Below are 14,309 nucleotides of genomic sequence, written 5' to 3'. Positions count from 1 at the left end.
TGGTCAAAATAGACCAGATATTTAGCATTTATCGATTACAAGAAGGTATATCACTCAATAACAAGAACTAAAGTATGTGCCACAATTTGTTTAATATATTCCTTGAAAAAGCTCTGAAACCATGCAACATAAAGTGAAAATTACCACTATGGTAGTAGAAGGGGTCTGTTTGTATTATTACAATGTATTGTATAGTATTTAGATCTAAATAAACTATTTTACCTATTAATTTTGATATTACTTGTTTTTATTTTCTAATCATATTTATCACTTAATTCTTTTGACTGATATTAAAGGTGTACACAACATTATTATAAAGATTTAAAATTAACAAAAAAACTTACCCAGATTACCGCTTATGTTCAAAACTGACAGGTTGTTTAGGTCGTTAATATTTGGCGGGATCTCCTTCAAATTGTTGTTGCTGATATCTAGCATAGACAGATTTGGAAACATCAACCGAGATTTGCCAATTTGGGAGCCCTATAAAGGAAACGTGATGTGTTACTGACAAATAACATTGAACACTCTAATTTACAGAGAGCAAATGAGAGCTTGAAATTGTTATTGCTGTTTGTGAAGGTACACAAGGTTCTGTTATAATCCAGTGTTTGCTTTTACCTTAATTAGGATTCACTTGTTAATAGACCTATTGAGTAGGTACTTACTCGATATTTACGAATAGAAATTTCATCTGAAGAGCCTAAAAGTATATTTTAAAAAGGTATATTGCTATCAATAAAAGTACAGCAGCAAATTCATAGACAAGCCTAAATTATTGTATAAGTGAAAAGATCATTGCCAAGACATTAGATACGAATATGCTGATTTATACATTAGGTAAAAACATAACACATGATGAAAAATGTAAGATAATTAAGAAACCTCGATGAACAATCAGTTCACAAGAACCGTTCAGAGCTTTGATTATATTATATGAATAATAAAATTGTGGAGTTGATCAAGTAATTTAGGAATAATGCTGTTTTAGGTACAAATGAATGATTTTTATACTTTTATACATTTCGGTTAGCTTAGAAATAAGCAATACATTTGACACCCACCATACTAATTTAAATCCCATTAAGGATACCCAGATATTATGGTTAATGACTAAAGGGAAAATTTAAAAAAATAAAAATATCTTCACATAACATAAATTCTCATGTTTTGTAATTATTCTTGTACAACAAGTCCCTTTATGTACAAAAAGTAATAAATACACTAACTTATACTGTATTTGAAGACTTACCCGTTCAAGATCTTCATCGTCAGTGCTGCTAATGTCGCCATCATCATCTGTGGCTAGCTGTATCCTGGTCAGCTGATTGTCAGCTAGGATTAACGTCCTCAAGTTGTCTAACCTCAGATGCCTTCTATGGGAACATACAGAATGTAGTACACTGTGTCTTAGCGATCGGCCCTGGTTGTCTCCGTACTAAAATAAACAACATTTCAAGAATAAAACATAAAATAAAGGTGGTGGGTAAACATATTATGTATTAGAGAAGACTACCATAGAAGAAAATGTTGCAGTAAAGTGTTCGAATATGTAAGTAAAAAATCAATTCAATTGATACACACCAAACAAGAACAAATGTAAAAAACTGAAATAAGAAAATTAGTCATTAAACAAAAGTACACTACCTAATGGACTAGATCTTCTTAATGCATTCTTTGCTTCAGTAGAAATTTTCTAGAGTATAATTTTACCATATTCTTATCTTTTTTGCTTGACTTATAATACTATTTATAACAATCTAACCTTAAAGTACTTACTGACAATATCTGGTGTCTTTCCCGAAAAGCAGTAGTAGTCATGTAGCATGCCAAATTAGCCAACTCCATATTATCCTGGCCTCAATTTGAGGCAAACTGGGCCACACAGTTATCTGGTTATGGCTCAGGTCGAGTTGTTTGAGCGAACTTGGGTAACTAGTGATATGTGACATTGATCTCAGTGAGTTAAACGCCATGTTGAGCCTAGTGAGGTTCACTGCCAAACAAGGAATGACCACAGGAATGCTGGTGAAGAGATTGTGAGCCAGGTTGAGTGAAGACAGTTGGGAGGAGGCTTCAGTGGATGTATCGTCATTGTGGAGGATCTGCTCTGTTACTTCTACACTTTTGTTCCAAATGTGATGCTTTACCAAGTCCATATGACTGGAAAATACAAATAGAATATCATCTTGGGAAATAAGGAAAGCATAATATGACTCCAAAATAAAGATAGAATTGGAACTGTTGGAAGATGAAAAGAAACTTAAAGTACAGTCACTCCAAAAGTTCAAGAACTGAAGCCCAAATGTTTTTATTTTCACTGTGCATTGTTGAATTGCACTGTAGAAAACTACTTATTATCCAGCAATTATAAAAACTATTATTAAGTTGCTTTAAGGAACATTTTAAAAATAAAATTTAAAAGATATTAAGTGAAACACATATTTTGTTGAAAAACAATGTAAGCTGTAGTCCCCCTTTGATAAAAGACGAAGAGAAGGGTAAAATAAAATGGGTAAAAACAAGTGTTTGAATGGGGAAGAGGAGAGAAGAATAACATCTTCCCAAAAGGAAGCTAAATAGGTATAATACCTTGTAAAAAAATGTAAATAAAGTTTAAAATAGTAAAACAAGAAAATTGAACAATTTAACTAGTGTGAAATGAGTTTTCTGAGTCCATGAGAGCAGCCCAAAATCGCAAGAGATGGAGAACATTGACAGCCCGCATTGTAGGAAATCACGATCCTCAGCAATGAGGAAACGACAAGAGAGAGAAATAAGTTTTATTTTTATACAAACATTTATTTATTACTACATAAATCACTTACACTAGAATCACAAATTATAATACATAGTTCATCTATTCTATAACTGCCATTACTATGAACTCCAAATTTAATTATTAATATTATCTGGAATATTTTCTGTTTGGAAACCATCAATATCTTTCAGTGTCCCTTCTATTTCCATCATGGAAACTTTTGTTTTCCTCATTTCTAAATGTATTTGCCTCAGTCTATCTTGTAATATTCTCAATCTGTCAGTGTAAGTACGAATTGTCGAAATAAAGTTTGCTTCAATTATTCCATTGTGTTCAGATTTTTCTTGAGCCTCGTTAGGCATGTTAAATTACGAATTAAAACTTGTAAATATCTCAAGAAAGTTCAAATATGTACTTATGTACACAACAATTAAATTTTGTATCTGTCAATGTCAGACAAATTGACAGTTAAATCACGAAAAAATATTCTTATTCTGTGATAGTATATACAATGTATATAGTGGCTGGATAAGTTTTTTGTGATTCAAATTTTAAAAATAAAAATATTATTGTAAAGAAAATTCTATTTAAAGTTTAATAATAAAATGTTTTGGTTTTTTTTTAATTTCCGTTATAAATTAATAAATTACGGTAATTAAGCTTCCATGAATTTGTTAGTGACGTCCACAACTGTCAATAAGAAAAAATCAATTACTACTTACACGTAAGATCTCTCCTTCTTTCGGTATCTTACTGCTTGCACTCCATCGTCACTCAAATTTAATTTTGTTTCGATATCGAAATCTGATAATTCAGATTCTGAATCTTGTTCTGCGTGGCTAGATAACTGGCTGTCGCTGGAACTTACGCTCATCTTATCTAGGTCTTCTTTACTCTGGAAATAAAAGATTTCTTGATTATAATTAGAGTAGGCTGTGGAATTACATTTAAATGACGCTGATTGGCCATATTTCAAGAAATGCATGTTTGCGTTAAAAAAAAAATTTAGAAACATCATACAACATTAAAAGCGTAGAAAAAGCGCCAATAGCATGGAAAAAGCATTGGAAACGCTTAAAATAATGTCAAAAACTTAAAAGCATCTGAAAAGCGTCGAAAATACAACAAAGAAAAAATGTAAAAATCATTAGAAAAACTTTCAAAATCGTTGAAAAAGCAATGTTACGAACGATAAAGAACTCGAAAAAACGTCAAAAGTAAAGAAAAACGTTGAAAAAGCATAGTAAAAGGCCTTAAAAATAAAGGGAAGGGTCGAAAAAGCTCCAAAAGCGACGCAACAAAAAATTACAAGCAACAAAAAGTAACTATTGCCCATTTAAACTAAAAATTCACAAGTTCTTTGAAAGTAGATTCTGTAAAAGTCCTATTCTTACCTCTAGAGGGCTAGACGGTAGCTCCCGGATCAAATTAAAAGCGGCGTTCATCTCCTTCAGCTTCGGCGCTACCCACATTTCGTAGGGCAGTTGCTGTAACTTATTGTTCGATATGACTAGAGTGACTAACGAGGGCAGTTTGAATATTGCTTCAGGTATGTGATCCAGTCTGTTGTCCTGCAGGTAGAGCTCTTCCAGCACTGGGCAGGAGTACTTTTGGTCCGAAGGGTTCGAATGCTTTCGCTTGTGTCCCTTCTTCGTCGGCGATGATACGGGAATGGGCAGTTTTTCGATTTTGTTTTGAGCCAGACTCAGGAATCTACAAAGAAAATTTTCAGCAAAGATATTTTGTGATTTTAAACAAAAACATTATCTGATATAGAGTGAGGTCCTTTAAAGCTTTTAAGAATTTATCAGATTTAAACATATATAAACGCATCTGGTAGAGAGCATAGCATATACCAAAACAACACTTCCAATATTTAGCCTCATAACATTCATAGAATTGGCGTTAACGGTGTTTTTTGACAAGTATAGTGCCATTCAGGCCGAAACAGTTTCAAAAAAGCTTAAAACGTAAGTGAAAGGTTGGGTTAGACAGGTAGGATGGTGTAAAAAAGGGGAAAATATGTAAAAAATAGTGAAAAAGTAGAGAAAACAGTGAAAGTTGGAAAAATGTATAGAAAAGTTGGGGGAAAACGTAAATAATTTTGAAAAACTGTAAAAAAGGGGGAGGAAATTTGAAAAAAGTAATAATAATGGTGACAAACTGTAAAAGAGTTGGGCAAAATATGTAAAAAATAGTGGAAAAGTGTAAAAAAATTGGGGAAAACGTAAAAATGGGGAAAATGCGTAAAATGAGTTAAGGAGAATGACAATAATTATAAAAATTAGAAAAAAATTGTTACAAGATGATAATAGCTGCAAAATAGGAAAAATATATAAAAAAAGGTGGGGAAAATATGTGAAAAATAGTGAAAATCGGTATTGCGAAAGAGTGTGGGAATCATGTACAATTGGAAAATTGTAGAAAAGCTTTTAAAATACGTAGAAATTTCAGAAAAAGTGTAAAAACGGGTGAAAAACATGTCAACAAGTGGAATAAATAAGTAAAAAATGAGGAGAAAATATGCAAAAATGGGGCAACAGAGTGTAAAATTTGGAAACATTTTATGGAAGTAAAGGATACTGTAGAACGTTGTATACAAATTGGAAAAATAATTGATTTTTATGTAAGTGTTTAAATGTGTAGAATAGTTGGGAAAAACGTAAATAATTGTAGAAACCTGTAAAAAAGGGGGCGGAAATTTAAAAAAGTAATAAAATGTGAATTAATGGGGAAAAGTGTTAGTCAAAATATGTAAAAAATAGTGGAAAAGTGTAAAAAATTGGGGAAAAAGGTAAAAATGCAGAAAATGCCTAACATAAATTGAGGAAAATGTAAATAATTGTGGAAACCTGTCAAAAAATAGAATGGGAAATTAAAAAAAAAAGATAAAATGTGTATTAATGGGGAAAAGTTTAAAAAAGTTGGTCATAATATGTAAAAAATAGTGGAAAAGTGTAAAAAATTGGGGAAAAATGGAGAAAATGCCTAACATAAATTGAAGAAAATGTAAATAATTGTGGAAACCTGTCAAAAAAGACCAGGGGAAAGTTAAAAAAGTGATAAAATGTGTATTAATTGGGAAAACTGTAAAAAAGTTGGTCAAAATATGTAAAAAATAGTGGAAAAGTGTAAAAATTGGGGAAAAATGCAAACATGCAGAAAATGCTTAACATAAATTGAGGAAAATGTAAATAATTGTGGAAACCTGTCAAAAAAGAGGAGGGGAAATTAAAAAAGTTATAAAATGTGTATTAATGGGGAAAAGTGTAAAAAAGTTGGTCAAAATATGTAAAAATAGTGGAAAAGTGTAAAAAATTGGGGAAAAATGTAAAAGTGCAGAAAATGCCTAACAGAAATTGAGGAAAATGTAAATATTTGTGGAAACCTGTCAAAAAAGAGGAGGGGATATTTAAAAAAGTGATAAAATGTGTATTAATGGGAAAAGTGTAAAAAGTTGGTCAAAATATGTAAAAATAGATAGAAAGATGTAAAAATGGAGAAAATGCCTAACATAAATTGAGGAAAATGTCGATAAGTAGGAAAAATTAGGAAAAAAATGTTACAAAGTGATAAAATCTATAAAATGAAAAAATATGTGAAAAAAAAGGTGAGGAAAATGTAAATTTGTAATGTAAAAAATAGTGAAAAGTGGTAAACAGTTGCGAAAAAGTGTGGGAATTATGTACAATTGGAAAAATGTAGAAAAGTTTTTAAAATTTGTAGAAATTTCAGAAAAAAATGTAAAAACGTGTGAAAAACATGTCAACAAGCGAGGTAAATATGTTAAAAATGGTGAGAAAATATTCAAAAAGGGGACAACAGTCTGTAAAATTTGGAAACATTTTGCGGAAGTAAAGTATACTGTAGGAAGTTGTATACAAATTGGAAAAATAATTAATTTTCATGTAAAAGTGGCTAAAAAAATTTGAAAAAATCAGTGTTTAATTTTTCAAATGGAGAAATGTTTGTCAAATTAAATTAAAAGTGTGACAAATAAGTAAAAAGTACAGAAAACTGCAAAATTGATAAAAAAAAACTGGTACAATGTGGCAATTAATCAAAAAATCTGATAGAAATGTGTTAACTATTTAAAATGTGTAAAAGTATGTTTAAAACTGTTATAAACATTAGTCAAAATGTGTAAATTTGAAAATAAGAGTTATGAAATGGAAAAAAAATGGTCAAAGATTAAAAAAGAATAGTATTTTGTAAAAAATATGTAAAATTTATAAAAATAGGTGTAATTATGGTACCAAATAGGTAATTTCTTATTTAAATTTTGCCCACGGTTGGACATTCTCTAAAAATCCAGATAAAATGTAAGGAATTCGTTGTTTCTAAAATCTCGAAAATGTGTATTGCCGGTGGCATAACTACTAGATTACCGGAACAACTCACAATTCATAGACATGCTGAAAAAGTACCAAAAGTTTAAATGTGCCACGAAAACGTCAAAAGCGTTGGAAAAACTTCGAGAAAGCGTGCACAATATGTTGAAGATGAGAAGAAAAAATGCCCAAAGAGTTAAAATCGTTGTTTTATCGTCAAAATAATGTCAAAATGATCGAATAGGTATCGAAAGAGCGTCTTAACTTTATCAAAACCTTTGAAACGTCATCGAACTAAGAAGAAACATCGAAAACGAGTTCAATGCATAGAAAAAGAATAGACAACAACAAAAACGTTGAAAGCATAAAAGGGTATCCGAAAAACGTCACAAACGCCAAAACCACTTCGAAAAAGCATAGAAAAAGCGTAAAAAACACGTTGAACACGCTGAAAAAGAATAGATGTTACGTCAAGCTTGGTAACCGTTTGTAAAAGCGTTGAAATAATCATAAAACATCTAAAAAGCGTCCAAAAACATCGAAAGCGCAGAAAATGAGACCAAAAGCGTCGAAACTTCGTTGGAAAAGCGTCTAAAAAACACGTTCAGCGTAAAAAATAGGTAAAATCGTCGGAAGTTTTGTGGAAGGTTTAAAAGCAACAAAAAAATGTCAAAACGTAGAAGAAACACCGAAAACTCGTTAAATATGTAGTTGTTAACATCGAAAACTTTATAAGGATGTGTAAAAACGATAAGACATCTTAATAAACGTTAAAAGCGTAAGAAGGTACCCGGAAAACGTCACAAACGCCACAACCATATCGAAAAAGCGTAAAAAACACGTTGAACTCGCTGAAAAAGAATAGATGATACGTTAAGTACGTCGAAACCGTTTGTAAAAGCGTCGATATCATTCTAAAGCTACTAAAAAGCGTCCAAAAACATCGAAAGCACAGAAAATGAGTCCAAAAGACAGATGAGAAAATACAACCAACTGACAGTTGACATTGACAGCTGACATTGACAAGGGTCAAAGAAGTATGCCAATGTTACAACTGCACGATGTTTAAGATTATATTTGAATAATACAGACAGAAGAATGTTACAAAATAACGCAGAGATGATGACTTACTTATTGTTAAACTTACCTTAAGGAATATAGCTGGAAAACCGCCAAGGGTACCGAAGTCAAATTATTATTGGACAGATCCAGCCTCGTGATGGCGTATAAAGAAATATCGTAGTTCCTGGGATTCTGCTTCAACTTCGGATTGAGGTGTAGGGCTGCGTCGATCAGCCACTGCGTTTTGATTTGCGTTAAATTGCACTTTTGATTATGCCAGTTGATCATGGTGGGGGTGTTCGGGAACAAGGACGAATACGTCAAGTTAGTTACGTTCGAGAATATTGTAAACTGCGAGGAATTGACATTTTCCGTCATGGCTTTCTTGTTAATTTTGTACTCTGGGTCCGGATGAGCCTAGAATACGTACATAATTGGTATTAAATTGTAGATAGTCACGAAAATGATAAAATTAACACGTTTCTTACGTAGACAATGAGTCTTTGTTATCAAAATAGCTCTAGCTATCATAGTTACTTATTGTTAAGTTTAATTTTTAATATAAAAAACAATATTAAGCTCTGGATAGAATTCGAACCTGTGCAAGCAAAGCAATTGATATCAATCCTCGGACACCCCATCTAGCTATCATACTCTACGGCTAAAAATGTTTTTTTAGTTTTTACGTTAATATTAAAACTTAGGAGGACAAAGAAAAATTACAATCATTATTCTAACCAATTTCTAAATCCAGTCTGGCTACTTCCGGTGTACTCTACACTGAACTCTTATGATATAAAAATGAAGAAAAAATAAAGCCTTGGAAAATCACCAACAGCATCCAAGTCCAGGAAAAGCTTTCTAAAACTGTTATAATTGTTGAAAAAGCATAGGAAAAAGCTACAAAGACAAGCGACATATAAACAAAATGGTTTAAAGCGACAAACCAGGTTAGAATAGTTAGAAGATTTTCGAAAAGGCGTTTCGAAGAGAAGGAAAGGTTCAGAAAAGTCTAAGAAGGGTATAAAGGACGGCACCAAAAGCACCAAGAAGCCTTTGAATGCTAAAAAAAGTAATAATAAAAAGGAAGAATAAAAAAAGTGTCAAAAAAGTTAGAAAAAATGCCAAAAAGTGACAAGAAAAGTTTTAAGCATGTTAAAAAACGTCAAAACTGTTGGAAAAGCATAGGAGAAGCTAGAAACACTAGTGACAAATGTAAACAAATAGTTTACAGCAACAATAAAAGGTTAAAATAGTTGGAAGAGCTTCAAAATGGCGTTTCGAAGATGTGGTAAGATTAAGAAAGACCTAAGAAGAGTATTAAGGATGTAATAAAACGCCTAAAGGACTAAGGAAGAGCTAAATGCTATAAAAAGTAGTAAAAATAAAAACAATGTAAAAGAAACGATAAAAAGGCATCGACAAAGGTTCAAATGCTCCAAAAAAGTCTTTGACAATGCGTCAAAAAAAGGTAGGCTCGTTAAAAGCATCTCAAAAATATTTAAAACAGTTTAAAAGAATCAAGAAAAAAATCAAAAACATCGGAAAAATATATAAGTTAAGATAGGCCCAAAAAGGCTTTGGAAACGCGTCGATAGCCATTACCAAAAGCGTTAAAAGTAGCTGAAAACCGTAATAATAGCTTCGAAAGCATCGAAAAAACATCATAAACGTCGAAAGATCGTCGAAAAATCTTTGGAAGATGGAAACATGAAAACGAAAAGGTGATAGAAGCGTCTAAAGTAAAAAATAGGTTTAAGAGCGACAAAAAAAAATAAAGTAGTTGGAAGATCATCGAAAAAGAGTTTGGAAGATGTCGAGATTCCAAAAATTGACAAAAAAAAGCCTTAGAAGCTCTGAAAAAAAGCATTAAGAACGGAGATAATGCACCAAACGCATCAAAAAAGGTTTAAATATTTAAAAACAAGTGAAAACCTTCGAAAACGCGTAAAAAATTGCATAAACCTTAAAGCATTTGAAAAGGCTGCGAAAAAAAAAAAAAAGAATTAAAATAATCAAAAGGTGTCAAAGGATCAGAAACGTCAAGAGTTTCAAAAAACACCTAAAACACTGAAAAAAGCATAAAAAACGTTGAAAAACTCACAGAAAGCCTCAAAAGCCATAGAAAAGTATCGAAAAACTTTGAATGTACCAAAAAGACTTTGGAAACAAGTCATTAAGAGCGCTAAAAGTAACTGAAAAGCGTCAAAACGGTATCGAAAGCATTGTAAAAATGCCAAAAACGTTGCAGGGGCATCGAAAAAGCTTCGGAAGAAATAGAAAGAACAGGTGATAGAAGATACTAATAAAAAAATAGGTTTAACAGCGAAAAAAAAGTCAAAAGAGTTGGAAGAGCGTCAAAAAATGGTTTGGAAGATGTAGTGATGTTTAAAAGCCTCGAAACAGCTTCTAAACCGTTGAGAAAACGTAAGAAGTAACGAAAGTCGTCAAAATCGAAGAAAAAATCGAAAAGGGTTCATAAAAACGTTGATATTTCGAAAAAAAAACGTCGTAAGCTCATAAAAAGATCAGAAACGTTGAAAACGCATTGAAAAAACGACAGAGAAGTATAAAAAACGGGTGGAGAAAAGGTCCAACAAACATAACACGTGATAAAACAGCACCAAAAACCTAGAAATACTGCCTAGCTGAATGAATAGCTACAAAAAACATCGACAAAAAAGGTTAAGAGCTTTAGAAACACAAAAATATGTCCAAAATATCTAAAAATTATCAAAACAGCTTTGAAAGCATCTAAAAAGCGACAAAACAATAAAAGAAACATTCAAAATCGTTAGGTTAGAATCGAAAGGTTAAGTAAATGTTGAAGACATTGTTAAAAGTACCGAAAAAACGTTGGAAAACAACAAAAAAATACAAAAGAGGTGTAATAGCGTTAAGAACATTGGAATCAAGTAGAGAAGATTTCAAACGTGACAAAAAGACGTTAAAAGCGTCGAAATGTGTCAAAGAATGGAAAACGTATCACAAAAGTGTCAACATCATTGAAAAAAACATAAAAAAACTTACCTTTGTAGAGAGCAATTTGGCTATCAGTGTCTCGTCGTTGTTTTCAACGGCAACCGCTAGGGCTTTGCATTCGTCGTCTCTAGCTCCATGTTTCAACAATAAATCAACGACAGGAACGTCTCTGTTGCGACATGCTTCTACTAGACCAGTGGACTGCCCAAAATTGGAATCATCTTCGACAGAACAACAAGTTAAAGTCTGAAATCACAAATAATCGTATCATTTATGAAGCGATATACTGACTTTAGTTACATTTTTCATTTAATTGAATTAAATCAAATGTTCTGTTTGTTTTACCTCGTTTATGTCATGGTAGGCCTTTATAACCGAATTGGCGCTCGCTCCGGACTTCAGCAGAGCCAGAACTATGTCGTACTGCTTTCCTTTTATTGCTGCATGCAGAGCTGTTTCCGTGTTATTGTTACAATAAGTGTCGATCCTCAAGGGGCAAATCATTTTCGTATTCGGGTCAGTCTAGAGCAAATAAAAACTGTTTAGTTTGCGTGAATAATCAGCATATTGGTTAATATACAGTTAATACGTACACAAAATTTTTTTATTTACTACAGCGAAGAAGAATATCCAATATTGGTGTGAGTGTAAATTTAGGTATATTCACTAGGACACTGGGTATTGAAAATCACCAGGTTTTTGTGTTCCAATTGTGTTTTTTTAACGAATTCCTTTCAACCGTCACGTTAGAACTCCAACGAGACGGCAACCGAAGACACGTGGATGTATATCTGGTTGCCGACATACACTCGGCTACACCCACGTGTGTTCGATTGCCGACCTTATGGCGTAACTTATTGATAAATGCTTCTGCGATAAATTATTTATCCCATGCCTTATACCACCAAAACATATATGAAATAGCGTTAAAAGCATTTGAAAACGCAGACAGAATTTTAAAAGTTACGAAAAGGTATGAAAATTTTCGAAAAAATGCCAAATGTGTTGAAAAAATATCAAGAGCATTGAAAAAAACGACCAAGCAATCAAAAGCGGCTCATAAAAGCGTTAACAGCGCAATATAATATCAAAACCGTAGAAACGGCACAAAAAAGTTGGGAAAAATAGGGTCGAAAGGTTCAAATGGGTGTCAAAATAGCGTCGAATAAAAAAAAGCGTTGCAAAAGCATCAAAAAGGTTTTAAAAGTAAAGAAACGACATCAAAGCGCTGAAAAACAACAAAAAGTGGCCAGAAGATTTAAAAAGGTTTCAAAGACTCGAAAAAAGGTAAAAAAAAGTGTCAAAGGCATCCAAAAAGTTTAAAATGGTACAACTTGGCAAGAAAAGGTCTACAGAAGTGATGAATAGACGTCAAAAGCTGCGAAAAATTACAAAAAAGCATTAGAAGAGCTTCGAAAAGACACAAATGGTCGAAAAACTTCGAAGCGGCATTAAAAGTGAAGAAAAATACGTTAAATAGGAGTTGAAAAAGCGTTAAAATTGTTTTTAAAGCATTAAGCGCTAAAAATATTAAAAAAGTTACGAAAAGTTATGAAAAACATTGAAAAACAGTGTCGAAAAGAGCCAAAAGTATCCGGAAAGCTTCGAAAAGCGACGAAAAAATTTCAAAATTTCAGAAGAGCGTCGAAAAGGCTCAAAACGTTAAAATTGTTTCTAGAAATCATTGAAACAGTGTTAAAATCGTCCAGAGTATTGACAAAATCTAAATAACAGTGAAAAAAACGCATGAAAAGCGCTAAAACCATTGGACCATCGATCTAAAAGTGTCAAAAAACGTCAGAAACGCATTAAATGTGCCGAAAAAGGTTTAAAAGTCTTTAAAGCGTGCCTGGAAAACGTCAAACAGACGTTTAAATATCAATTTTGTTATTCGCGATACACATAAATGGCCAGTGTTGCCGTAGCTATCGAAAAAAATAGTTTTTTAGTAAACATTTTAACCAAACTATTACGGTTTGAGGAATATTTGTACTTGACTTATAAATAAATTATTAAAAAAACACTATTAATCTGTATTACTTACCTCTGAAGTTTCTGAGGAATTTTCTCTGGAAAAATTGAGCCTGGACATGATAGATATGATACCATCTGATATTCTTCTACGTGTAGGACTTACAATAGATGCCGTTTCAGAACTGGGGGTAATATCGTCGTCCTAAATAAGAAAAAATATAATCTAGAGCGTTTCCTAAAGATAAATTACTTAATAACATCTATTATTTCAATATCAAAAGTAACTTGGTGAAAAACATAGCTATTTTGTAGGCAGAACATTTTTTCTAAACCCAAAAACAGAGTAAACCATGTAAACCATCTTTGATACACACTGGCAGTGAACGTGTTAACACACAAAATTTAGAGCGCATAGTGTTGCAACTAAATATCATATACTAACTGTCTATAAATGGACAACCAGACGTTAGATACAAAACTTCAAGTATTGTAAGGACAATTATTATATATGTAAATTCCGAAAAAATTACACAGTTTTCTAAAATATTGTTGTATGGTATATAAGGCTAATTTTGGATATATTGAGTCAATTTCTACAGTTTAAATAAACGTAACACTATTTTATATAACATTTTTACGAATACTTACATCAGACGGAGTTATTCTGGTAGCTTTAACCCTAAAAGACAGTATCATATCTATCAGTTTCTTATTTCCTAACAATGCAGCAACATACAGTATGTTTTGTCCAGTGGCATCTCGCTCGTTAATGTCGAAAGGCATTAGGTATTCCCATTGATCACTTTTATCACTAAAACCGAAAAATATTTTATAAGAAAAGTTTATAAGGGTCTTTATTTCTTAACCAGCTTAAAACCGTTGAAGAATCTGTCCAATAAACAATGTTGTGCACAGTTATGGAAAGATGTTGACACAGGTTTTTAGCAAACCTTAAACCCATTACCGCACCATTAAGTTCCAATCGAGGAATAGTTTGTGGTTTTAATGGTGCTACATGTGTTTTCGCTCCAATCAAAGTACACTCTATGACATCTTTTTTCATTATTCTTAGATATGCCACACAAGCACTTGCGTATTCGCTGGCATCTACAAACATGTGCATTTGCGTATTGGTATCCTTCCAGTTTTCGAGTTTATTAAGAAATTATCTTGGAATTGAAACTTTCTCTATTTCTGGA

General features: G+C 32.2%; 1 protein-coding gene across 1 annotated transcript in view; it reads right to left on the bottom strand.

The window, feature by feature from the left end:
- Lrrk (Leucine-rich repeat kinase) overlaps positions 1-14,309 on the bottom strand; it is a 52,379-nt gene that overhangs the window by 17,932 nt on the left and 20,138 nt on the right. Inside the window, 11 exon segments of the mRNA XM_072542343.1 lie at positions 345-483; positions 1,253-1,438; positions 1,780-1,859; positions 1,862-2,163; positions 3,484-3,656; positions 4,156-4,474; positions 8,240-8,571; positions 11,185-11,382; positions 11,482-11,658; positions 13,181-13,312; positions 13,759-13,921. Of these exon segments, the coding sequence (XP_072398444.1) occupies positions 345-483; positions 1,253-1,438; positions 1,780-1,859; positions 1,862-2,163; positions 3,484-3,656; positions 4,156-4,474; positions 8,240-8,571; positions 11,185-11,382; positions 11,482-11,658; positions 13,181-13,312; positions 13,759-13,921 (2,201 nt within the window).

Source organism: Diabrotica undecimpunctata, chromosome 8 (assembly GCF_040954645.1).
Source record: "Diabrotica undecimpunctata isolate CICGRU chromosome 8, icDiaUnde3, whole genome shotgun sequence".
NCBI classification, from domain to species: Eukaryota; Metazoa; Arthropoda; class Insecta; order Coleoptera; family Chrysomelidae; genus Diabrotica; species Diabrotica undecimpunctata.
This window is presented reverse-complemented; position numbering and strand designations above follow the sequence as displayed.